We start from the raw sequence: 26961 nt of genomic DNA, 5'->3' as shown, positions 1-26961 counted from the left end.
CGCCGGCGCGGGCGCTGCGGCCGGACAGCTCGACGCGCAGGTGAGAGGCACATGGCGGCGCCGGAAGCCGGTGGGCCCCCACTCTTATCGGCCCGGGGACTTGCCGGGCACCCCCACTCAAGCCGGGAACCTGCCTGGATTCTCCCTTTTAGCCACTTCAGCAAGGCTCGGACACTTGCCTAGTTCCACCTCCCTGACCGACAACTGTTCCCTGGTCCCCCACACCTGCTGGCCCGGGGACCTGCCCCAGGTCTTGGATTCTGACCCGGCAGCCTACCCGGCTCCCCTTTTGGCGGGATTCGGAGTGACCTACCCTGGCTCCCCAACTCTGGCTGGTCAGTAGTGATCTGTTCATGCCCCCCCCCCCATTCAGCTGGTCCAAACCGACCTGTCCTGCTTGGCTCCCTACTTCGACAGGGTATGACTTGGTCTGACTCCCCTACTCTCTCCAGTCGGGGACTGACCTGTCTCGGGTCCCCCATTCCAGCGCGGTCCAGAGGAACCTGTCGTGGTTTCTGCTCTCTGGCCGACCATAGGCAGACCTGCTCCTAGTACTGCTCTGGGTGATCTGTTCAGACCAGGTGACTTGCCTCCACTTCTGTCTGGCATGTCTGAGGTTCGTCTCAGCCTGGTGTGTGTGTGGTTGGGGTGGGGGTGGGGGACAGTGAACTGCCCAGAGTTCCCCTTCACTTGAGTCTGTGCCCTGCTAAAGGTCCAGGGGTGATCTGCCTGATCCTCTTGACAGATCCGGCTGTTCTACCCCAGCTCCCCACCTGTGGTGGCAGCCATCTGGGCAACCCTCCTACCGTCCCTCCAACCTAGCCGCCTGCTCTAAATTTCCTGAGCACAGGGATGGTGGCCAGTGAAGGGGTCTGGGTCCTGAAGGAAAATCAGAATTTTGCTTACAGTTGAGAACCCCACACTCCCTAGCTATTAAGATGATTCAGAAGTCAGGTTGTATTTTGCTTTTCCTCCCTGCGTTGCCTGTTGCTGAAACTGTCTTGTTATGTAACCTACAGCACTGCCTTGGGAAAGTTGGGCTTGAGTCTGCCCACTGATAGGTCAGTGAGAGTGGCTTTTATGAAAATTGGTCTCCTATACTGTAAACTTTATTTTTAACGGGAACATTTAGTGGAGGTTATTTGAGTATTTAAAACTTGAGTTTTGAGTTGTGAGAAGTATTATGCACACACTTTCTGACCTGGGTACCTTTCCCAGGTAGGAGGGGTGCTGGCTGCAGCCCCACGGAATGTCTCCATCATCTTCTGGGTCTCAGATTGCAGTGCAACTAAATTTCCCTGTACGTGGCATCTCCCGCAGGTTTATTTTCCTGAATTTTTGGCCAGTGAGGAGCTGTAGGCTTACCTTGCCACAGGTGTCCCCTGGCATGAGGACCCATTACCAGGACTAGGAGAGCCACCCACCCTTAGCTAGCATGAGCTCAGACCCTGTCCTGGGGGAGGGGGCTTCCTTTCTTGTCGGTTGAGTCATTCCCCGTGGGTAGACCACCCACTTGGACTTTTCTTTCAGCCCCTAATAGAAGCAGAAAACATTTGACTCATCTAACCCCAGATTCCACAAAAATAGAAACTTGATGGGTGGAGCGCTAGGAGAACAGGTGTGCAGGTTTTTCAGTTCTGTTTACCTGTGGTGAGAGAGGTAGGGGAGGTTGCCTAGAGAAATGAATGAACACCTGTAGTTCCATATCTGTGGGGCCTCTCTGTTTCCACAGCTGTAAAATGGGGTTAGCCTTTTTCTTTCAGTTAATTTTAAATCTAGGTATGTAAATGTACTCTTCAGTGTTGTGTATGACTCATGTCCAGTGTGTCCAGAAGGCTGAGCATAAGAATTGCTAGGTAGTGCTGTTTGCCATGCTTAATGGCAGCTCAGGGTTGTGAAAGGTAATGGTTTTATTGCAAATTCCTTTTAACTCTAGCCTATATAAAGCAGCAAACCTGGGGCAGCCTGGAGTTCTAGATTTGTTCCTTATGTTCTATGTGTGTTTAGTAATTGCAGGGCGTGTCCTCTTTCAGTTCAAATAATCAATTTTCCTGTGCCTTAACACTAAACTGTACAAAATAGAACATTAAAATGTTCTAGAGAGTAAACCTTGCTGTGGAACTCATGATATCAGATGATGTCAGAAGGGCTTGTCCTTGCCCACTTTTAACTGTGATGACCTACCCACCTGTAGCCTTACATTTGAATTTGGGGAAGGGATGCTATCTTTTTCTGCTAAAATAAGAATTTTTGGGAACAGGGAAGTCTGAATCCAGTCGGAAAGTGGGGAAAAAAGTTGGTTTCCTTGTGTACCAGTTGTTGGCTTTGACTGTCTGCCACATCTGAAAAGATTTTCCTTGTTTGTTCTCAGGTATTGGCTCTATAACCTATGTACGGTGGGATTTTAAGATTTATTTATTTATGCATACAAGAACTGGGGTACAGGCCAGAGGTGCAGCGGGTGAGAGATTCACCAGAGACAGAGCTGGGAGCAGAACAGGCAGATGTATTGAAATACACTGCTGAGGGGAGCAGTGGGCAGAAAAGAGAGGTCTGCCATGCCATGTGGGTCACCTCCAAGGCCAGGGATCGGACTCATGCTGCAGATAGTTTCAAAGTGCTGCACTTTAATCCCTTGCACCACCAGGGCCCTGACATTACCTTTTTTTTTTTTTTTTTTAAAGATAGACTTTACATGCCATCACATTCACCCACTTACAGTGTACAGTTTAGTCACTTTAGTACAGTTAATACCACAGCCCACTTTAGGACATTTTTAACCCCCCAAAATGAAACCCTGTTGCTATGGGCCCTTTGGTTTCCCTATTCAGATCCCAACTACTGAGCTTTCTGTTGAGTGGCAATGCCAACGTAATCGTGGGCTTCTGTGTCAGACTTCTTTCACAGTGTGTTTTTTGATATTTATCTATGTTACAGCAAGTTCACTCCATCCCTTTTTCTGACTGAGTGATACTCTACAATATGGATGGACCACATTACATTTATCTACTTTTGTGCCTTAGATATTTGAGTTGTTTCTACTTTTAGTTATTGTGAACAGTACTAGTGTGAGTGTTGGTACTAAGTTTCTGTGTGGATGTTCCAGTGAGTTTGCTGGGAGGTGGAGTGTGTATGTGCATGCCTCTGGAGGAGCTGTTTTGCTAAGTGGCCTGTGTGCACAGGCATTTTACCTGAAAGTGTGTTGAGGCAGAATATGCAAACAAAGGTGAGAGAAGGATTGTGGGGGGCTGAACTTGGCATTGTTTCTGTGATGATTCTGGGTTTTCTTGTTTATGAAGTGAAACTGATTCTTGCTTATGAAATGAAACTATATTGATTAATGCCCTAGAGATCCTGGGCAAAAACTGCTGACTAAGCCCTGCCCGGTGTCCTTAAGATAAAGGGACAGTTTACATTTGTGTATCTGACCCTTTCCCCATGTGCTCCAAAGGGCTGGGAAAGGGAACTTTCCAGGAAGTCCTTTGCATAATAACTGATGTTACAAACCTTTTGATCTGTTTGGTTGGGATATTTACTCTTGAATGTACCTACTACTTTGCAATTATGGTGAAAATGTAAGAGTTGGGAATGCTGCCTAACAAAAAACTGGAGCAAGCTTTTCGCATACTGGTACATATGTATTTCAGATTACACCCAGTGAAAGAAGCTCTCATACACACACACAAAATACAAGATTCCACTCTTGTGAACCTCTCAGAATTGCTGGTTAGCACATAGTGATAAGAAGCTCATTTGTTCGTGTTAGTTTTAGAGGACAGGAAGGAGGGAGAGGGTGACAAAGGGCACCGGAGACTTGGGGTGATGAATGTGTTCGTTATCTTGATTGATTGCGTTGATATGTCAACTTATAAAATTACACATTTTAATCATGTGCCATTTGTCATAGGTTAGTTGTATCTCAGTGAAACTACTACCAGAACAATCACATAGATATCACTTACTCATATGTTGGAGCAGCTCAGGGTTTTTTTCCTCAAAAATTTTTTTAGAATAGTTTATCTCATTTTCCATCTCAGTTGTAATCCCCGTGGATTTCCCATCACCAATTCACCCGTGTGCCATCACCATAGTCCCATGCACTCCCCACCCCCATTTTTGATCTAATTCTCCACTCCACCCCTGTAAAATGTCTCTGGTATATAGTTGTTCATTATTATTATTCCCCAGCCCCCCATCCTTTATGGAGCAGCTTAGTACTAAAAGCTGAATGAAATAACATGTAGGACTCTTGTATCACCTGGCAAAATGGTAGTCATCCATACTTGGGGCTGCTCAGATCCTCCTGACTGAGGGTATTCAAGGTATGCGGGGTTGGCATTTAGAGCCTTGATCAGCTTCTATTGCACAGAGCTGACAGGGAGTCCAGGTGGCCACCTCAGTGCCCAGTTGTGTGAAATGTTTATAAGTTCCCTAGCATCTAAGCATAGCAGACTCTCCCCTTTTTCCCTTCAGCAATTTGAACAGCTTCCTCCCCTCTTTGCTAATATGTTTGAAAGCATTCCAGTAAGTCTTTGTACCCTGCTGCTGAGGTGGGGCTATGTGAGTTAGCGGTACTCAGTTGTCTGACCCACAATGTTATGTGTGCAGTCCAGAAATATAAAGGGCATCTCCCCTCAGAGCTGTGTGCTGCCTGAGACAAAAAACCACCAGCGATTTCTGGGGTCACCTAATGTGAATTCCCCCTGTACTCTTCAGAAGAGGCCATCCCATCTTGGTCAGATCCTGTGTCCAGCACGAACATGCTTGCTGTGCCTCTGCCCCTGCTTCATACACCACTACCCTTTTTTTCTATGTTACTCAGGTCATGTCATAGCTGAGGAGTCCAGTCAATGGCTGGCTTCTCCCTGCAGGTCTGGGTGGTTTCTATCAGTCCCTGGAGAGCGCTGGTCCCAAGGATGGGGCAGTCAGGGCCAGTTGACCTGTGGTGCGCTGGGATTGCCTTTGACTCACTGAAAGGAAGTTTGAGGATAGGCTTATGCACACTGACTAGAGAAAGATTCAGGAAAGGGTTGGAGGCGGTGTGCTTTCTATCTAGAACAAATATGGAAGGCTGACCCAGGGATTACTCTTCTGGAGTGGGACTTTGTAAAGTTGTCACCTTTGTAGGTCAAAAATCAGTGAATCTCAGCAGTTTCACATGGTTCAAACAAAACGATTAAATAAAGGACACTAAGAGACACTACAAATAACTGCATTCGTTTCCTGGATCTTGGAATTAAAAAAATAAAAGACATTGGCAGGACATAGGAAACTGCTGTGTATGTGAGTGGCAGTATTACATCAAATTAAGATCCTCAGCACAGAGCTTGTAGCATGATTATATGGAATAGTCCCTTCCTGGGACCTGAATTCAGAAACTGGCCAGGGAATACAAGTATATGCATTGGTAGATGCATGTGGCATGTGTGGAACATGTATGTGCATGTGTGGATGTGTGGGTAAGTTGTGCGTGCAGACCAAGGAGACAGGCAACTTGTGAAAGGTGAGTGACTGGAGGCTCTGGGAGATAAAGGTGTGGGATGACCATTATCTGTAGGTGTGGAGCTTTTTCAAAGGTTAGGGGAGCCAGACCCTCTAGTAGCCTGTTCCCCTAGTGCCTCTTCAGGACCAGGAAGCTACCCTAAGGGGAAGGCAGTTTCCCATTCTTTGTTGTGTTTAAATTTTGCATCAAAGACTCCAGATGAGTCACTGTCTCATCTCAGCCTTTTTGTGTCTGAGGCAATATGCCTCCATTCAGCTGGCACTATGAGGGCCCCTGAGTGGGCAAAATACTGTGTTGGTGTCATGGCAAGGACCAGGGGCCCCTTTGGGGCCTCAAGTGGGTTTGGGGAGGCCTCCCTGGGAGGCACTTTGTGACCCAAGACCTGAAGGGGTCAGGAGGGAACCAGTTATGCAGAGGTCCCATGACAGGTGTGCAAAGACCCTGGAGGCACTGACAAACTTGGAGACTGAGAGGCAGAAAAGTTCCTTTTATCCTGAGTGGTGGGATACTTACAAGTTTGGAGTATGAGTCTGTCTGCCTGAACATTTTCTCCAACACATTGAGGGGTGATGTTAGAGTACACATACCTTTACTCTGGGCATGACATGATGTGCCTCTCACTGCTCTGACATGCCAGTGGATCTGTAGTGTGTTTTACAAATTACCCTTGGTTAGAGAACCCTGCAGGCCTTGATCAACTCAGGGCTCATAGAATGTGGCTCAGTTGTAGATGGATGCATTGGCAAACTGTTGGGAACTGTGCCTGGGGGTGGTAACCCCAAGTACTTGAGTCCAGTACTGGTCTTATCCCACCCAGTCACCTGGCATGGTTCTGGGCTTCTCTGTACCAGCCACTCATAAGTGCCTTAACTTATTTATAGTTGCTATGGTCACATGCATTTTTGAAGTTAATGTTTATCAAAAAACCTACCAGAGAGGAGAGGAGACCTAACAACCCAGCTGTAGAAGTCTCTTTGTGTAGTGGCCATATTATAATCAGCACGAGTGTGGCCACGATGAGCACCTGTGTGTGCATATTTTAGTGTGTGTGTAGGTACCTACACACATGGTGGGGGAAGTACTGAGCTTCCCAGATGGGTGACTGGAAAGACTGCTGGCTGCCAGCCTGCTCACCTTAGTGGCTTGAGAGAGTTGCCTATCCTGCCCCCCTGCCTCTCTCTGTCTGTCTCTTGTCTCTAGAGAGTGACTGATGTGCAGTCTCTGTAAAGCCTGCTGGGTACAGTGCAGAGCAAGTCCTGTGTGCTGGTCAGCCCACTAGGAGTCTCATGTGCCTGCTGAGCCCTCTGTCCTCTGTGGAAAGGAGGACTCTGTGTGGAAGGGAGGGCACTATGGGGTATGCCAGTTTCTGTTTCACTGTCATAGTGACTTTGATATCACAGGAAAGAAAAGATTCATATATTACCAAGGATATTTCTTTACAGGTAAAAGCTATGCAACTTGACAAGACCAGAATTCTTGGGCATTCTAAATTAAGAATCAGCAAATCTTTTCTTTTTGAGATTCATTTATTTATGTATACAAGAACTGGGGTATACAGGCTAGAGGCATGGGGGTGAGAGGATTTCCAGAGACAGAGTAGGGGAGCAGAACAGGCAAACTGACTGAAGTACACCGTTGAGGGGGGGCAGCGGGCGAGATAGGAGAGGTCTGCTGCGCCATGTGGATCACCTCCACTTGAGCACTGAAGCGGCTGCAGCAAGCTTGTAACTGCTTCCTAAACCGTTGCACCACCAGGGAGGGTCACAAATATTTTCTTAAGGAGATGAATAGTAAATAATACAGGTCTTGTGGGACAAAGAATAAAATTGAGGATTTTCTTGGTATTTAATTCAACCATTTAAAGACATAGATACCACCTCAGGTCTTGAGAGGTCTGGCCTGCAGGCTGCCTCTCTTCTAGAACACTGTAGCTTATAAGTGTACCAGCCCATGTGTCCCTGAGGTGAAATCAGTGCCCAGGGGAGAGGTGATGGCCAACTATCAGATCTCAAACAAAGCATAACCGACAACAAAAAAGTCAAAGACTTATTAAAAATGGACAAGTGAATAGACATCTAAATGTTCTGAGGATATGCAGAGAACCATGATGCTCTGCAGGTGGAATGGAAGATGGCATAGCCACCTTAAAAACAGTCTGGGGGGTGTTTCCTGAAATACTTACCATAGAATCACCATAGTATTAGCAATTCCACATCTACATAGGTCTTACATGTTTTACAGAATTGAGAGTGGGGTTTCAAAGAGTTATTTGTACTGTTGTCAGTGTTCTTTAGAGTCTCCAAAAGGTGGAAGCAACCATGTCCATTAATGGGTGATAAATGCAATGTGGTCCATACACAGTGGAGAGATACTCAGTGTTTAAAAAGCAAGTACGCTTTGACAGGGCTACAACATGGATGAACCTTGAAAACATGCTGAATGAGAAGCTAGACACACAAGGCTACATAGCATGTGATCCCGCTCAGGTCAGGGCCTGAGAAGAGTCAAATTTATCGGCAGAAAGGGGCGTAGCATGTGGGAGTGACTGTTCAGTGGGGACAGAGCTTCAGTTTAGGAAGATCAGAAATTCTGCAGATGGAGGGTGATGATGGATGCACAACAATGTGATGTACTTCAGATTGCTGAACTGCATGCTGAAACCTAGGTAAAGTGCTAAAATTTTGTGCATATTTTACCACGAGGATCAGGAGGCACAGTAGTGTCTGGTGATGTCGCGCTGTCAACTTTGCATCGAAGGCCAAAAGTTGATTTCGATTTTCTCTTCTTTTAAAGAGCCTTTTTTTTTTTTTTTTTTTTTTTGAGAACAAGAGTCTTCTTACTAATAACGTGGAACAAGTCTGAAAGGGGTGTAGCCACTGAACGGACTCCCATCTGGGTGAGACATCACAGACAGTTGTTCTGACCACACCGAAATACCTTTGGACTTAAGTACACCCCTAGGGGCCATGTGCCTTTACAGGGGCCACTGTCTGAATTGGAGAGCCCCTTAGGCACTGTGGGCTCAGGGGAGCGGTCTGAGTGCCCTTCCTGACTCTGGGTAGCAGGGACCCTGTGAGGGCCATCTTACCTACAGTGTACAGGGATCTGTGGTGAGATAATGGGGTGCTGACTGCCATCTGACACAGTTTCCCAGATTTTCCTTTGTAATCTGGCTGTGTGGTCAGCAGGAGCACTGGTGCATTCAGGGTCCATTCCTTAATGTTGCCTGTGTATGTGTATGCTATTGTGACATACCATTGATTGGTAGGATGGTGGCCTGATTGGAAGATCATCTTCACATTCATTTCCTATTTCATTTCAGAACAGGTTTCCTCTAGAGGGACACTGTAGTGGGGGGAGTTTGGTTACTGAGGAGGGAGCTGTCCCCTCTTCAGGGCTGAGGGACACTACCTTAGCTGGTATGCACTCAGGGAAGGCCCTCCTACTGGGCAAAAATGCCTGTCTCTGGCCCAGTTAACTGGTTATGAAAAGTCATCTAGCTTTTTTGCCTCCCTGTTATGACCATGGCTTCATGACTAGTTAGGCTTCGATGTGATGTATAGGGTATATGACCTGTGGCTTGGGTTGGATAGGTTTTTTTTTTTCTTTTTAAAGATTTATTTATTTATTTATGCATAAGAACTGGGGTATAGGCCCCTGGTGGGGGGATGAGAACACTCACCAGAGACAGAGTGGGAAGTAGAACAGGCAGGTGTACTGAAAAACACTGCTGAGGGGAGCAGCAGGCGAGTCAGGAAAGGTCTGCCACGCCATGTGAGTCACCTCCCTGGCCAGGGATCGAACTCTTGCTGTGGTGGCCGCGATAGCTTCATAGTGCTGTGCTTTAACCTGTTGTGCCACCAGGAGGGCCCTGAGTTGGGTAGGTTTGATGGGGCGGGGGAGTGTGTGCAAAGTTGAATCAGAAGAAGCTGAACTGTCTCAAAGTAGAGGCTTCATGGGAGGGTTGAATGGCTGCTCATTTGAGAGAAGCCATGTACCTAGAATGAGGCCCTGCAGCTGCAGCCTCTTGCAGTGACCCTTCCCTTGTGCTGTAGGTGGGCGGACCAGAGGGCATCCTGCAGAATGGGGCCGTGGATGACAGTGTGGCCAAGACAAGCCAGTTGTTGGCTGAGTTGAACTTTGAAGAAGATGAGGAAGACACATATTACACAAAGGATCTCCCTGTACATGCCTGCAGGTGAGTGCCCACAGTAGCGTGCAGCCCTTTCTGTGTTTGCTGCCGTTACTGAAGCCCATGTGAGAGCATGCACGGTGACGCTATGCTGGTGGCACTGACTTTAGCTTGGGTATAGGTGCATGCAGGTGTCCCTATGTGAGGCAGGAGAGGGCTTAGCACCCTCCAACATCCTAACTCTTTCAAGCTTTGCCCCCTCACTGAACTCATCCATTGGGGAGCACCTGTGCTAGGGTACACAGAACTGTTGAGGTGTCTTGTACAAAGAATAACCACAAGATTCTTCAAGATTCCTGTCTTCCTCATGTGTTCAAGATGGAAAAATGGAATGAGTAAGTCCTTGGGTAGTTTGGGGTTATCATCTGGAGTAATCCCCATCCTTTATGTGTGAACTGATTTCTTTTCATATTTTTTGTTACATGCACTTGAAATTGAGATCAAAGACTTGCATAGGGCACCTGTCCTCCCGAGTCTGGGTTCCTACCCACCAGGACAGAGTCACCCTTCCCCTGCTTTGTGGGGAGACTTCATTTTGGCTGTGGGCTCACTCTAACTTCCAGATGATTTTATTTACATGCTAGTAACTTGTGTTAATGTTACCCTGAACTGCCAGGGTGAAATCCCGGAACTGGAAGTGGTTGATACATACTCCTCATCTCTCAGTGTGGGTGTGGGCTGCAGCATTTTCTGATTTGAGGTTGATTCTGCGCTTCACATACAGTGACTGGAGAGTGGTATTTGTTTTTGCTGTGTGGGTTTTAGGAGGCTGGGGCTCTGGGGCTGGCTGCTTCTTGGAAACCGAACTCCTCCGCCCCCATATCCTAAGCCACTGATTCTGAACTACCTGTTCCTGGGAGCAGGGCGCCCTCTGCTGGAGCGGGAGCACACATGCTCTAGTTCCTTTTCCCAAGCCATCGCTGGGAATGCTGCTGTTTTCCCTGCCTATACTTGATTCCTGAAACTTTAAGGTCAAGGGGAATAATTAGGGTCCTTGAGTAGTTGGCCTTTGATGCTGGTGCACTGATATGACTCTTGCCCCTACCTGGAAGGGCTTTCTTCACAGCACTCCTGCCCCCTCCTTGCTTTCTAGGGGAAGGAGCCTTTGCAGTTGACTGATTGGATTTTGTTGGTGAGATCGTTGAATTTGAGTATGTGTTTAATGAAAAACTTAAAAATGTTGTAAGAGGAAAGAATTTTATATCCTGCCAAATTAAAACCAGAGCGCACCCTTCCAGTTTTAACTGTTGATGTTTTGACTTTTTTAGTTACTGTGGAATACATGATCCTGCTTGCGTGGTTTACTGTAATACCAGCAAGAAATGGTTCTGCAACGGACGTGGAAATACTTCTGGCAGGTAGATAATCTCACCACGCATGTGTCTTTAATCAGTGTTGTGCGGGGTTTGTGTGTAAATTATGGAAATGTTGAAGTGAAGCACAATATAAAATCACGCTAACAAACCTGGTTTCTCCCTCCTCTGTGCCTGGTTTAACTTGAAACAGATGGTGGTGTGTGAATGCCTTAATGTATTTACCCTTGATTTATTCTCTGTGGTTCTTTTTATTATGCAAGTAGGGTTGACTTAATTCTTGTCTCCAGTTTTTATTTATATTTTTTGCAAGATGAGTCCTGGCATGCCCGCTTATCTTCATTACTGGGTGCCTGGGGAGGATGTTCCCAAGACAGTAACGGGCATCTGTGGGGGCTGCTTCCTGAGAAGGCTCCCTCTGGCCCGAGCTCATTGGAGCAGTCCTGAGGCTAATACGGGCCAGATCCTGAATCATCGGATTAAATTAAGTTCACTTGACCGTCAGCTCTGGGCTTCCCTTCCTGCTGTTGATCAGCAGCAGCTGTGATGGGGTCCCTCGCTCTCGTTCTGTGTTTTGTGTTGGGGTGAGACAGCCTTGTGCTGGCGCTTAAGTTGAGAACGGAGCCCCTGTGTCTAGCTTGAAAAGTGGGCTCTACCTCCAGCTTGCTCCATGACTATGGGGGTCTCATGGGGCAGTGTTCCAGGTAGCCAGCAGAAAGTAAAATTGTTTTCCGAGGTTGATGTTCCAGAGAAAAAGTAAGTCAGCAGCAGACTTACTTGCACAGAACTCCCCAACCTTCCCGCGTCTTATAGCAGCTGCAGGCCCAGCCTCAACATCTCAACCACCCAAGGACACAGTGGTCAGATCTCATGTCACCTTGGAGTTAATGTTGTGAATTGGGGGTTGTGAGCAAGCAAGAACAGAGGCTGATGCTTTTTAAAAGATTTGAAAGGAAAAGCATCTTGAGGGTCACCAATGAATCATGTCCCACTTTCAGAATATCCTGGTTAATTTAAGTGTCAGTGTTTTTTGCATTAGTCCCTCTCCTGCCAGAAAAGCAATTAAATAAAACTTGTCTTAGCTGGCAACCCCTCCTTCCGGTCAGCAGAGCCAAGGTCAGGGGAGCGAGCAAAGGGCCTCTAAGGAAAAACAGCTCAAATTCACCGGCATTTTGAGTTTCATGAAAGTCCAGATGATCAAAAGGACTGCCTTCAGGGAACTTCAGTGCAGCAGGATGAGATGGGCACAGAAAAGATGAGGGGAGATGGCAGATACTGGTAAAATTGCACTGTAGTAGCTCCAGGAGTACATTGGGGGGCTTTGGGGTGCCCAGAATAATACTGGATGGGTGGAAACCTGTCTTGATTTTGTGAAGCCAGAGAGGGTTAGAATGTTGGGTCTGAACTGAAGTTTGCAACACACAGGGGTGTTGGTTGGGAGGTGAGGGAAGCAACAAGGAAGTCTGGGAGTGTCTGAGGCAGCACCTGCACTTTGTGGGTCCCTACAGGACTGACTGGACAGAGAGTAGAGTTTAGTGGCCAGGGGACTTGACAGGATCCTTGTGGTAGCAAGGAAATTTCCAAGATGGCTGGTCTCAGTATGTCCTGCTGTCCTTGAGTTTCTAAATTGTTGTTTATCAGGTTTCCTGACCTGTAGTACATTAGGAGGGGCATTGCTCCTGGAGGAGGCTCTGGGGGCCCCCCCAACAGTGACTCTGAAAGTACAAAGGAGCTATGAGAGGGCTAGCGCCTGCCCTGGCTTCTTACCTTCCCAGGACAACAGTTTGGACTCCAGTCACAGATTTGGGTAGGTTCAGGAGTTGGATTGAAGAAAGCAGGAAGTGGGGGGTGGGGGTGGGGGAGAAGCAGGAACTATGTGAAATGTGTTAGAAAAGATTTCCTTAAGATGGTTCGAGTCAGATTGATTCTTGCATTCAGTGGGGAGCCAACTCAGGGGCGGGCCAACCCCCGGGACACCAGATGGATGAGGTGTGACCGCCTCTGCTAATGGACCGTGAACGGTACCGGAACTTTGACAGGGGCCCGAAAATTGGAAGTGGTGAAAAGCCAAACTTTGGGTGTTAACTATTTATCATTTCCTGGTTTCAGCCACATTGTAAATCACCTCGTGAGGGCAAAATGCAAAGAGGTGACGCTGCACAAGGATGGGCCCCTGGGGGAGACGGTCCTGGAGTGTTACAACTGCGGATGCCGCAATGTATTCCTGCTGGGCTTCATTCCCGCCAAGGCTGACTCAGTGGTGGTGCTGCTGTGCAGGTGGGGGTGCCCTGCTGGGGGGGGGGGTTGGCTCAAAAGAGAGGTAAGGGTGTTGGGAAACTCTGGAGTGTGTTCTGGTGGAATCATAAAAACAATTCTATGAAAGCAATGTATGTTGAATTGTAAGAGCTCAGTGCTCAAGTGTGTGGGAAGATGGACTTTTATCACCAGTGGATTATAAGTGATAAGATCATGGTAGAATGGGGATTGAGGCTGGGAGGAAGGCAAGCCCTGGGGTAGAGGCTGATCTCACGGGTGCCCTTGCCCTATCTTCAGAGACCTCCTTTACCCCATCTCACAGCCCTTGCCCTTGCTCTGTAGGCAGCCTTGTGCCAGTCAGAGCAGCCTCAAGGACATCAACTGGGACAGTTCACAGTGGCAGCCGCTGATCCAGGACCGCTGCTTCCTGTCCTGGCTGGTGAAGATACCATCGGAGCAGGAGCAGCTGCGGGCCCGGCAGATCACAGCGCAGCAGATCAATAAACTGGAGGAACTCTGGAAGGTGAAGCCTCAGCATGGGCTCTGGGAACCAGAGTTCACAAACAGGTTCTGGAAGGAACTCTCCTTCCAGTGGCCCCAGGCAGAGAGAAGGGAAACTACAGCTGGAGTTTTTTTTTCTGCTTGGGTGAGGGAAGTGGGTGACTGTGGGTAGACAGACAGGAATGAGTATGCCGGGGCCCAGCTGTGACTGAGCTGGGTGGCAGCGAGGCAGGCTGGTGCTCTCTGGCAAGGGATCAGATCCAAAGGTCAGAAATTTAAAATGGGGCTCAGAGCAGGTGATGAGTGAAGGAGGGGGGTCAGACAGTAGAGTTCCTGCCCTGCTGAGCAGACCCGTGGGGATCTGCACCCATTTCTTCATGAAAGCCCTTTGGGGTGTTGCCTATTCAGATTTCCCAATAGTTGTAATAATTAGACTGGGTGTTTTCATTGGGCATCCATATAATCAGAATCCATAAGTATGACTTTATTTTCGCTTTCAGTGCAAGTCAGATATTTTTCAAGCATTGTCTAGTAGAGAACCTTTCCACTTGGATTCTCAGTCTGCCACCAGATGTTTTTTATTTTTTTTCCCTCATTTTTGTTTTTGCCCACATAACCCAGATCGTGTTCTCTCCTGCCAGGAAAAGGTGGTCACCCTTGAACTTGCAATAGGGGCAGGAAGAAACAGCAGGTAGACCCACCACTCCTACCCTCCTTGTGTTTACACATCTCAGAGACAGCAGTGGTCTTTCTGGTGGCCTGAGAGCAGTGTTCTTTTCCAGGCCACACACTAAGCGTTTGTTGATAATGCAGCCGTTGATGGTATAGATGTGCCTGACTGTGTACCCGGGGGTCATCTGAGGGCCAGCGCCATTCTCTGTGAGCTCTGCATTGACTGCTTCTCTAAGATGACAGTTTTCCTTGGCCATATAAGCTGCTGAAAACGGGGAGAACATGATGTGGCCTTCTTGCCTTCCAGGAGAACCCCTCAGCCACCTTGGAGGACCTGGAGAAGCCAGGAGTAGATGAGGAGCCACAGCATGTGCTGTTACGCTATGAGGATGCTTACCAGTACCAGAACATCTTTGGGCCACTGGTCAAGCTGGAGGCCGACTATGACAAGAAACTGAAGGAGTCCCAGGTGATGTGTGTGCAGAAGGCCGTGTTGTAACATGGTGGGCGTCTCTTCTGGGGTTGGGAAGTGCAGCTCTCCACAGGCTCTGAGGCTGAGCCATGTAACCTGAGGGCAGATCCCCTCTCGCTCAGAGCTAAAATTTAAATCCACCAGAAGCCCTCAGTTGGGTTTGCAGCCTTTGCCCACAGCTACGAGTCAAACCTGAGGAGCCTGCAGCACACTGAGGGCCTGGAAAGTGGCACTCAACACCGTGGGCCAGGTCCTGCTGCCAACTTCTTCTCCCTGCTCCAAGGCCCACAGAGAAGCTGCCTCCACCACAGACATCGAATGGGTTCTGGGAGTGCTAACAACTTCTCTCTTGATGTGCCTCGTTGGCATTTCAGGCTGTTGGGTGCTGCTCGCACCATTGCAACTCAGAGGTCACTCTGGGGCACAAGCCCATGGAAACCCAGGCACGTGGAGTCCAGGCCCGGGTCTGTGGCAGGCTAACAGGGCTCTTGTTTTCCATGTGCTCAGACTCAAGATAACATCACGGTCAGGTGGGACCTGGGCCTTAACAAGAAGAGAATCGCCTACTTCACTTTGCCCAAGACTGACTCTGGTAATGAGGATTTAGTCATAATTTGGTTAAGAGGTGATTTTAAGTTTTAAAATATTTGTGACCATAGTAGCATAAAATTCCTAGTTTCACCCTTGTAAAGTGTCCCTTAATTTGAATTTGTGGTGACAGCTTCACACATGTGAAAACACTGCTTTTTTTGTTCTTTTCCATGTAAGACATGCGACTCATGCAGGGGGATGAGATCTGTTTGCGTTACAAAGGGGACCTGGCGCCCCTGTGGAAAGGGATCGGCCATGTCATCAAGGTCCCTGATAGTATCCTTTGTGTGTGGTGGGGAGGTGAGTGACATGAGATTGGGGAGAGGGTGGCCATGGCTGTGCCAGAATCTTGGGCTGGAAGGAGTGTACTCTACTTTTAGGAAAGTCCCAGGATGTTGCCATAAAGAGGTTTTAATGTATATAAAAGGCCTCTTTCTCTGCCCTTTGTGGTAGATGAGGTTGTATGTTTGGGCCGGGGGCGGGCGGGGGGCGCTTGTGTGTGTACAGACAGGGAACAGCTTCTACTCTTGGAAGCTGGGTTTGGTTCTGAAAACCCTTCCCTGGAAGCTGATGCTTGGGCCTCTGGGACTATGTATCTGCTTTTGGTCATGCACCATGTACATGGCTGCAGTGTGGATGGTCCAGCTTATGGCTGTGGTGCTGGACCATCCACGCAGAGCCACAGCTTATGGCTCAGGTGCTGTAGAGTACGTTGGGTGGGGAGCATGTGGGAGGGAATTTTGAAGGGTAGCCTGGAGCAGGATGGCACCGTAAGGCTGAGTAGGTTGGCCTGGAGTCTCTTTCCTGAGGGTTCTGGAGCAGCCCTCCATTTGGGTCTCTGTCAAGCTTATCTTGAACACAGACAATCCAGAACCCCTCAGAGACCAGTTTTGGGATTCTGATGAAAGAAAGGGTATCACATAAGACAGCTTTAGCTGGAGTGTCTGGTGTGTGCTTTGAGTTGTGTTTGTTGCTGGGCCTTTTTTCTTCAGTTCTCTGGTGCTTTTTTTGGTTTTGCTGTTGTTTATCTGTGCTTACAAGAACTGGGGTGCAGGCCAGAGGTGCAGGGGGTGAGAGGATTCACCAGAGACAGTGGGGAGCAGAACAGGCAGATGTACTGAAATACACTGCAGCGGGTGGGTCAGGAGAGGTCTGCCACACCATGTGGGCCAGCTCCCTGGCTGGGGATTGAGTTGTAGCACAGTGGCTACAGATAGCTTCATAGTGCTGCACTTTAACCCATTGCACCCATGGAGGGTGCCTGTTTGTATAAAACAGATCAGAGGTGCTTTGCCAGGCTACTCCAGACTCTGCCCCAGAAGTGTGATGGGTTCTCATGGCACAGAGTAGGGGCCTGTAGAGCTGACTTTGACAAGAATGAAACTTAACTCAGGGCACAGATTATGGCGATGAGATTGCCATTGAGCTTCGGAGCAGTGTGGGCGCTCCTGTGGAGGTGACGCACAACTTCCAGGTGGATTTCGTGTGGAAGTCGACCTCATTTGATAGGTACGCTGGGTACCACTGTCTTAGAATCACCAGCTGTCTCTTAAGATGACTATTCCCTGCTCAGGACTGACCCGCAACTTGTCTTACAGGATGCAGAGTGCATTGAAAACGTTTGCTGTGGACGAGACCTCTGTGTCAGGCTACATCTACCACAAGCTGCTTGGCCACGAGGTGGAGGATGTGATCATTAAGTGCCAGCTGCCGAAGCGCTTTACTGCGCAAGGTCTCCCTGACCTCAACCACTCCCAGGTTGCTGCCCATCCTAGGGTGGAGAGTTGGGGTTGACTTGCAGAGCCTGGCAGGTGACTGCCCTGGGGCATCTGTGCTCCTAACAACACTCTGCCTGCAGGTTTATGCCGTGAAGACTGTGCTGCAGAGACCACTAAGCCTGATCCAGGGCCCTCCTGGCACGGGGAAGACAGTGACCTCAGCTACCATCGTCTACCACCTGGCTCGGCAAGGCAACGGGTAGGACTGGTCTGCTCAGGACTGGTGGCCTGGGGCTGCTTTTTACATTGTTTGATTTTGATTAGCCTGTGGTTGCTTCTAACAAGCAAGCCTACTGCTCTGGGGCAGGTATCACTGGGTGGACATGACCCAGGTTGTTGGCCTGCTTGGGCCTTTGCTGTGCCAACAGGAGAGCAGTAGGACAGAGGGTGACAGTGGAACCAGCCACGGATCAGCATCATCATGCTTTGCTGCTGTGAGTCTCGGCATTTCCTGCACTGATGGTGGCTATGTGTTGCAGGCCTGTACTCGTGTGTGCTCCCAGTAACATAGCTGTGGATCAGCTGACTGAGAAGATTCACCAAACTGGACTCAAAGTTGTGCGGCTGTGTGCTAAGAGCCGTGAGGCCATCGACTCCCCAGTATCCTTCCTGGCTCTGCACAACCAGATCAGGAACATGGACAGGTGGGTGTTGGGCATTGTGAGTCTCCTGTGCCCATGCCCCTGCGCCCACTGATGGCACTGTGCTTCCAGCATGCCAGAGCTTCAGAAGCTGCAGCAGCTGAAGGATGAGACTGGGGAGCTGTCGTCTGCAGATGAAAAACGTTACCGGGCCCTAAAGCGCACTGCTGAGAGGGAGCTGCTCATGGTGAGGAGGAACCACCTGCCTTTGATTTGGCCTGTTGCCTCCGATGGAGACTCTCTCTGAATGTGTTAGGCACACAGTGGCATCTGTAGCTTGCTTTTGAGAGAACTTAACTGGTGTCCCTTCATCTGCTTTTTCTGTGGCTGCCCAGTCAGAGAGATCTTCGTGCTTAAACCACGATTTTAGAGGCAGTTTCCACTTCGCTGTGTGAGTGTAGACCCCCCTTCATGCTGGAGGAGGGTGGGATCATGCCCTCCTACTTAAGCTCCTGCAAGACTCCATGCGCGGCATTGCCCCTCAGAGAGTGTCTCAGGCACTCAGCTCACCTCGGACTGGACGGACAGCTGGTTTCCTGTGGTGGTTGTGAGGGAATGTACCCGTTGTCTGCCTGTGTCCTGACACCTTGCTCTCCTTCAGAATGCAGATGTGATCTGCTGCACATGTGTGGGTGCCGGTGACCCCAGGCTTGCCAAGATGCAGTTCCGCTCTATTTTAATCGATGAAAGCACCCAGGCCACTGAACCAGAGTGCATGGTCCCTGTGGTCCTTGGAGCCAAGCAGGTAGGCCACGTGGTGAACACTATAGTCTTGCTATCTGTGTTCTTCAGTGCTGGGGATGTGTTCCTTAAATTTCCTTCAGTGCTGTGTGACACCCTTAGAGGGCAGAGGAACCATCCATAGGCCCTGAGTTGGGGGTGTGGGGGTTGGTGATCTCTGAAGGGGAGAGTTCTCACCAGTCTCCTGTACAGTCTTTCCAGGTGGGTCCTGAGTAGACCTGTGGTGGATGGCTCTTGTACCCCACCTAGTATCCTGTTGAATTTCCATGCCCATTTGGTTACGTGGACCCACGGTCTTGTTCCTGTGGGTGGATGTCTAGGCTATGTTGTTGAACTGCTCTCCTGTTGGATCTCTTTCTACAGCTGATCCTCGTGGGCGACCACTGCCAGCTGGGCCCTGTGGTGATGTGCAAGAAGGCAGCCAAGGCTGGGCTCTCCCAGTCATTGTTTGAGCGCCTGGTGGTGCTGGGCATCCGTCCCATCCGCCTGCAGGTCCAGTACCGGATGCATCCTGCACTTAGCGCCTTCCCCTCCAACATCTTCTATGAGGGCTCTTTGCAGAATGGCGTCACTGCAGGTGAGGCCTAGCCAAAGGATAGTGCCAGCCACTTGTCGGGATTGGGCGGGGGTGGGGGGGTAGCCTCAGAAAATCCTCATGATTTCACCTCTGAGCTCATCACACACGAGCAGGAAACAGGGAACTGGCTGCCCGCAGTCCCACCACTTTTGGTGCTTCTCAAAGCAGGGACTGTGGGTGAAATAAGGCTGAACTGTCACGGTGATGCACAGGGGCCATGCACCCTTTCTCTGTGCTGACGATCATGCCGATGGTAATGAAGCTGCTACCACTGGATGACTGTCATTACTGTTGGGTGCTTTCACACCATGGCCTGAGCAGTGGAGTGGGGAGCATGCGTTTCCTTCACCTTGTGTGGTGGGCTGGAGAGTTTTGGAATTACCAGATCTTTCCAAAATCAAATGACTTTCTGATGAGATTGTGAGATAACAGGTGTCTGAAGAGTCTTGCCCCGTGGTGTGTTCGAGCAGGTACTTCTACCCTGGCAGGCAGCGTGGAGGGTTACAAAGTCACCTCGGTCCTAGGCTACCCAGAACACAGGACAGAGTAGAAATGCTGTTACCAGTGACCTGTGGGGCAACTTCCCATCTAACCTATAGAATCTGGAGAAATTCCACCACCGTGGGAAGTTATAAAACACTTCCCTTCTCCAGTCACACGCCTCCCTGAAGTCTGACTCCTGGCCCATAACCGTAGCCCACAGGAGACCAGTGAGATCTGACTGAGCCAAATAGAGAACCAGGTTGCAAAAAATCAGTAAATTTCTACTTTCGCAGGAAATGTGGCTTTTTTTTTTTTTATTTAAAAAAAACCATTAAGTTAATATGTAATTTTTTTTAATGAATTAATGTCTCAAACTTTTAGTTTTTGAAAAGCAGTGAATATCCATGGACACATTAGCTTCTGGAACTTTTCAGCGATTAGTAGAACTACTGATTTGGTGTCTCATCACGTCAGCAGCCCACCTTTTAGCCTTGTTTCATTCCACTTGATAGGTTCTTGCATCTGCACAGTGGGGTATTGGGAATTGTCCTGTTCTTGCTGTCCCAGTAGCACTGTGAGCAGCTGGTCCTCTGGCTGGCAGAAAAAAGGCCAGGTCTAGCTAGGAGCCCGATTGATGAGTTTGACCCCTGTTGGGAGGCTTTTCTTGACAACTGGCTCAGCCTCTGGCTGCCCTGCTTTTCCAGGGCATCGGCCTTCCAGGGCATCGGCCCTGTGATGTAGGGCCTGGGGTCCGTGGGTGGTACCATTAGAACCTGGTATGTGGATCGCATCCAGTGAGCATGCATAGCAGACCTCTCCTGAGCCGCCTGCTGCTCCCCCAGCAGTGTTTTTCAGTCTACCTGCCTGTTTTGTTCCTTACTCTGTCTCTGGTGGATCCTCTCACCTTGCCTATACACCAATTCTTGTGTGCATAACTAAATTAAGTCTTCAAAAAAAAACAGCCAGAATGAGTCCTTACACTGCTAGGTGTAAGAACTTGTGGATGCTTTAAGGCACAGAATTGTTTCTAGAGGGCTCTCCTTGGTGGTGCAGTGCAGCTGCTTCACTGTGAGTTTAATCCCCAGCTAGGGAGGTGACCCACTTGGCATGGCAGACCTCTGAATCTGGTCACCACTCCTACACTTCTGGCCTGTACCCCAGTTCTGAAATAAATCTTCTCTTCTAGAAGCTTCTGTAGAAAAAGGCAAACAGACTGCAAGACGGTGAAAAAGGTTTTTCCCGGTGGGTTCTTTTCAGCAAGTACACCAGCTCTGTGCCCTTAAGGCCTTGGCACTTTGGGAAAAGAGGGACCCAGAGTCCTCCGTTAGGCCCTGCAGACCTCGGTCTCCCTCCAGAGCCTGTTACTTCCTGTGCTTGGCCTCTGCCTGAGACCTACTATGGCATTCTCCACTTTTCTCTAACTTGAGGTGTTGCTTTTTCTCTTTCTCTGGTGACAGCGGATCGAGTGAAGAAGGGCTTTGACTTCCAGTGGCCCCAGCCTGATAAGCCCATGTTCTTCTATGTGACCCAGGGCCAGGAGGAGATTGCTAGCTCAGGCACCTCCTACCTGAACAGGTAAATAATTCCTGGTATCTGCAGGCTTCTGCAGGTCCACTGAGACGACTCCTCACCACCATTCTGTTCAGACGCTTAACCCAAGGGCATTGCCACTTGTTTTTTCAATGTATGCTTTTTGTTGAGTCAGCCTTTTGTCCCTCATGCCCCTTGTTAAGTATGGAGCTGCCCAGGCCTCTTGGCTTTCACCCTCAAGTCTTGGGGGAGCAAACAGGAGATATCATAAGTTGAAAGCTTGGTCTTTTAGGACGGAAGCTGCAAATGTGGAGAAAATCACCACGAAGCTGCTGAAGGCAGGGGCTAAGCCAGACCAGATTGGCATCATCACTCCCTATGAGGGCCAGCGCTCCTACTTGGTGCAGTACATGCAGTTCAGTGGCTCCCTGCACACCAAGCTTTACCAAGTGAGTAAGCTGGGCTGCTTTGCACCAGGTCAGGGGTGCATAGGGTGTCGGGAGCCCCAGGATAGAGCCTGGGGCTTGCAGGTTTAGAAGGTGGGCAGGAGGGAGCCATTGGAGAGCAGGGTATAATCCAGTGGGTTCTGTGTTAGCGTGAGCTGGGGGAGGAGGTGTTGGAGGGTGGGTGTCAGTTAGGAAGCCTAAGTGTGGGTGGACACAGGCTGCAGGGTCGGGAAAGGGGCCTCGGGCCACTCTTGGCTGCCCTGCCTTGGGGGCACATGAGCAGTTGGCCCCATGTAGGATTGGTGCAGCTCACAGATCTCATGCAGTTGGCCTGAGGGCAGCCTACATGTTGACATGACCCTGTGCTCCTTTTAGGAGGTAGAGATTGCCAGCGTGGATGCCTTCCAGGGGCGCGAGAAGGACTTCATCATCCTCTCCTGTGTGCGGGCCAACGAGCACCAAGGCATTGGGTTTCTAAATGATCCTAGGCGGCTGAACGTGGCCCTGACTAGAGCGCGGTATGAACATGCCTCAAGCCTGCTGGGCCTTAGTGGTGGCAGATGCCGGTCCTGCCATGGAATATTGAGGAACCTTCCCTCGGGGTCTGGCATTACCTAGTTTTCTTGTTAAAAATCCTTGAGTCCCAACCTTGCATTGTGCTGATGGCACTGGGTGTGAAGATACTTTATCACAGCGGGGCCTGAGGGCTTCCAACAATGATTTAGAAACCACTGCTTCCAGGCACCTTTGTCTCCACTCCTGCTAATTCCATGGCTTTTGTCTTGGGTAGTATTTGGATATTCATGTCCTGTGGGGTATTTCCCTGTTGAATTGTTTGATCCTGGTTTGGTTATCTCCGTGGATTCAGCTTTTCTGAAATGGTGGTGGTAGCTAGCAGAGGACTTAGAGCAGAGTAACCCCGCTGTTCTTTGCAGAACTAGATAACAGCCCCTCCGCCAGCTGTTATCTGTTATCTTCCTTAGGTAAGCCCTGTAACAGGCTCAGCTCACTGTGGGTACCCTCTGCCATGGTGTGACTTCTTTTATGTGGCACTCTTAACTTGCTGGGCAACATTGGGGGGGTTCCCAAACACAGCTTGGTGGTTGATGAAGCCTGCTAGGGACCCGCGGAGATTGACTTGTGACTATATAGACAAACAGGTTTGTCCCTGAGCTCTGCCCACGATAGTGTTTTGACATCCAGGCCATTCAAGAATGCCTCCCCAAATATTCCCAAGTGTATTGTTAACAGTTTATGAGGAAGACTCCAGTTGTGGTCACACGCCAGCAGCATGTCCATCACTCAGTGAATTGTATAATGGGCTCTAGGCAGGAAGGGTGAGGGAGTCCAGAGCCCCAAGAGTTTCTGTGTTACGAGGGGTGCTGGATCTGAGACGGTATACGCGGCATCTGAACACCACATCTGTGTCATGCTTGCAGATACGGGGTCATCATTGTGGGCAACCCAAAGGCCTTGTCCAAGCAGCCCTTGTGGAACCACCTGTTGAACTACTATAAAGAGCAGAAAGTCCTTGTGGAGGGGCCCCTGAACAACTTGCGAGAGAGCCTTATGCAGTTCAGCAAGCCCCGGAAGCTGGTCAACACTATCAATCCTGTAAGTACTTTTGGGGAAAGAGCCACCCTGACCCCACTCAGCAGCCTGTGGTCCTGCACCTGTTCCCAGGCTCAGTACCATTGGGGGGTGGGGTTGGGGGCAGGGATTCACGGGCCTTGGCACTAGGAGTCTCTTCCTTAGGTAAGCCCTATCTCTCAGACAGGAGGGGTGGAAGACAGTGCCAAGACCCCTTACTCCCCAAGCTAGTGCCATGGGGATGCAGCGTGCACGGGAGCAGTGGTTCAGGCCTGTCCCCCAGAACCTTTGCACCGCGGATGCTTTTAGTTGCTGTCTGGGAGTAAGTCACACATGGCAGTTAGGAAACTTTGGAAACCTGGTGCTTTGGTGGCTTAGGGGGTGTCACGGTTCGGAACCAATGTCAGAGATGGACTTTTCATCATCCGTGGTGGAGAGGGAGGGTCAACTGGCCTTCATGCAGCCACTAGGTCTTTGGAAAGTTCTGCATCTAGGTGGTAAATTCCTCACCTACCCAAACTCTCTGCAGGGAGCCCGCTTCATGACAACAGCCATGTATGATGCCCGGGAGGCTATCATCCCAGGCTCAGTCTATGACCGCAGCAGCCAGGGTGAGTGTCTGGGGGGGACCTGGCCACCCGTGGATGTTGACTGTTCCCATGCCTGCTGCATCCTGCTTGTCACTCCTGGTGACCTCCCCAGCGTCTGTTCACAAAAAAAAAAAGCCTAGCGACAAGTGTACCCAATTTCTTTTTCTGAAAAAACAAGTTGGTCTCTGTTTCTAGAAATAAGTTGTAGAAATAGTTTCAATGCAGTTCTGCTTGTAGTGGTGTCAAATCTTTTTTTATACCCTGTAGCCTGTGCTTGCCCTGCGCGCCCTCCTCAGGAAGCCTCACCACTGCTTTTCAGGAGCTGCTCTCCTGACGCTGTCACTGGCTTCCTAACCTCAGATTACCTGTAGGTCTCTACCCCAAGGCTTAGCTTGCTCTGCTGTCTGGATACTGCCTTCTGCCTCAGCAGTCTATACATGCTTCCCCTTTGTCTCCTGGGCCCTGGCCTGAGCCCCTCAGAGGGAACTCCTGTCATATGCCACATTATGCTTTGGCTTTTGTCTTGTGCTCCATCCTGAGGGCAGGTGCACTCACTTCCTTATGCCTTGGCCAGCCCTCTCTCGGGTCTCCCCCATTCTTGCTCCAGGCTCAGATCAAGGATTGTGTTCCAGAATAACAGCTCTCATTCTGTGTGTGGCTGAGTTATTCGGGCCTGACTTCCCTGGGTTTACAGGGTCAGCCGCCAGGGCCACGGCTCACCAGAGCTCTTGGCTCCCCAAACCCCGGGGCATCTCTGTGGGTTGGGTCATCCCTCCACCATGGAGCTTTGCCTCTTCCCAGAGTTAGTTGCTCTCTGGAGCTAATATATTGCCTGGCTTCTTGCTGCGTGCTGGGGTGTAATGGGAATATAAAATGTGCCATAAAAGGACCCCTTTTTGGTTATGGGAAGTGTAGTGTGGAGATTTTTTATTTGTAAGATATCTGCAGGCCAGGGGGACTGTTGAAATGGGGTAGAGTTGCAGATCTGTAGCAGGTGACTTTGCTGTAGGACTAGCACCGAGAGACGTAGGCAGGCCAAGCACTGACAAGTGCAACAGATGTGCCTGTGTGGGTAGACCAGTTCATGGAGGGCTGGCGACAGGTTTGTTGGAGTGGGATAGGTAACATGCCCGTGCCCACCTTGTCTTACAGGCCGGCCTTCAAACATGTACTTCCAAACCCATGACCAGATTGGCATGATCAGTGCCGGCCCCAGCCACGTGGCTGCCATGAACATTCCCATCCCATTCAACCTGGTGATGCCACCTATGCCACCACCGGGCTACTTTGGACAAGCCAATGGGCCTGCTGCAGGTGCGTGCCAGCAATGTGGTACTGGGAGAGTGTGTTGCCTGGAGTTCACGTAGGGTTTTGAGCAGACTATCTGGGAGGCTCAGCCCTCCTTCACAGAGCCCTAAACTATTTGTCTTTCAGGCCGGGGTACCCCAAAAGGCAAGACTGGTCGTGGGGGCCGTCAGAAGAACCGCTTTGGGCTTCCTGGGCCTAGTCAGACAAATCTGCCCAACAGCCAGGCCAGCCAGGACGTGGTATCTCAGCCCTTCTCACAGGGAGCGCTCACACAAGGGTACATCTCCATGAGCCAGCCCTCGCAGATGAGCCAACCAGGCCTCTCCCAGCCTGAGTTATCCCAGGTGAGTCAGCTGCCATACTCCAGAGACCTTAGCACAGCCTCCTGCATGAACACTTCCTTAACACAGATCCATTTGGTCTACAGCATTCCATCACCACACTGTTCGGGGCAGTTTTGTGTCTCTCTGGTTTGGTAATCAGTGTGGGTCCCCTGCCAATTAGACTGGGATTCCAAATTGTTCTTGTGCTGGTGAGAGAGTGGGCATGAGCAGGTTCTCAGGATGCATGCTCTGACTTGTGAGTATCCATCTCCTGCCCTGTCTTCTAGGACAGCTACCTTGGTGATGAGTTTAAGTCCCAGATTGACGTGGCGCTGTCACAAGACTCCACATACCAGGGAGAGCGGGCATACCAGCATGGTGGAGTGACGGGGCTGTCCCAGTACTAGAAGGCAAGTAAGGGGTCCTCCAGGGCATTTCTAGCTGGAAAGTCGTGAAACTGAGGGATTGGCCTGTGCCGGGAACTGTGGGTCCTTGCATCTTCATGTACAATGGCTGAGTATATGAACCTCCCTGTCACAGCCCTCTCCTGAGTCTTAGAGCTTCCTGAGAAAGGGGTGAATGAGGGGATCCGTAGCCACTGGTGTTAGTGAGTAGGACGTGCTTGGTCCCTCGGTGCATGGGGACCCCTTCCTGTCTGTGTGAAGTGACAGAGCAGTGTGTGTGGGTGTGGCTCCCATGAAGGAAAGTGGGATATGGGTGCTGCTTGGGGAGAAAGACCACAGCTGCACCAGAATTGGCCTCCTTGGTATGAAGTTAGGGATCTGGGATCCCCCTCACAGTTTTTCTAAGATGGGGGTGTAAGGCATCTGCCATCCTTATCTATGGCCTCTTGCCCTTCCTTTCCCTACCTCCCCTCCCCTTCATATAGGTGGCGGCAGAAGAGCTAAGCTATGTGGCTTAGTCCATCAGCATCTTATTCTGGGTAATAAAAAATAAAAATAAATGGATACCTGTTTTCCACTGCTAAAACTGAAGCACCACTGTGAGCAACAGGAGAGGGAGAGGAGCCCGAGACGGAGCGAGCGCCCACGCTGGCCCTCGGCGAGGAGAAGGAGTCGGGAGCGCGGCGGGTGGGCCCGCGGAGCCGCCGCGCCGTCAGCCGCTCAGGAGGCCACGCTCGCGTCCACACCTGGGCCTGCGACCGGGGCGGAGGGAGGAAGACCCTCGTCTCAGAGTAGCCCTTTCCTCTGTTCTTTTTCTTTCTTTTTCTCTTTTATTGAAAGGGGACTACGTTTTAGCAGGAAAAACTTCACGTTTCTGTGCCGAGCAGGCTCCTTGCAGGCGGTTGTGCCGGGCAGTCCGGGAAGTGTGAGTTCTGTCCATGCAGCTGAAACTGCCATGGCCTTGCTGCCTGTGTTCTGAGAGGGTTTTCATTTAAAGAAAATACGGTGTTTGGGCTTTTTTTGTTTTGTTCTTTTTTTTTTTTTTTTTTT

General features: G+C 49.9%; 1 protein-coding gene across 1 annotated transcript; it reads left to right on the top strand.

Annotated features, from left to right (window-relative positions):
* Window position 1: 1 nt before the first annotated feature.
* Window positions 2-26955, top strand: UPF1 (UPF1 regulator of nonsense transcripts homolog (yeast); the record flags this gene model as incomplete). Its single annotated transcript, XM_004688169.2, has 24 exons — window positions 2-40; window positions 9559-9701; window positions 10964-11053; window positions 13118-13285; window positions 13607-13787; window positions 14745-14906; window positions 15417-15501; window positions 15678-15776; window positions 16901-17009; window positions 17099-17258; window positions 17359-17477; window positions 17758-17922; window positions 17992-18106; window positions 18521-18664; window positions 19024-19237; window positions 21178-21295; window positions 21543-21699; window positions 22072-22214; window positions 23136-23310; window positions 23816-23897; window positions 25029-25190; window positions 25311-25528; window positions 25795-25917; window positions 26397-26955. Coding segments are annotated over 23 exons (3168 nt in total), but the record flags the coding sequence as incomplete, so codon positions are not given.
* Between the last annotated feature and the right edge of the window lie 6 nt (window positions 26956-26961).

This window comes from Condylura cristata, unplaced genomic scaffold, assembly GCF_000260355.1.
Source record: "Condylura cristata isolate star-nosed mole 26May11 unplaced genomic scaffold, ConCri1.0 scaffold00024, whole genome shotgun sequence".
Classification (NCBI taxonomy): domain Eukaryota; kingdom Metazoa; phylum Chordata; class Mammalia; order Eulipotyphla; family Talpidae; genus Condylura; species Condylura cristata.
Note: the sequence above shows the minus strand (reverse complement) of the source record. Positions and strands in the feature narration are given on the sequence as shown.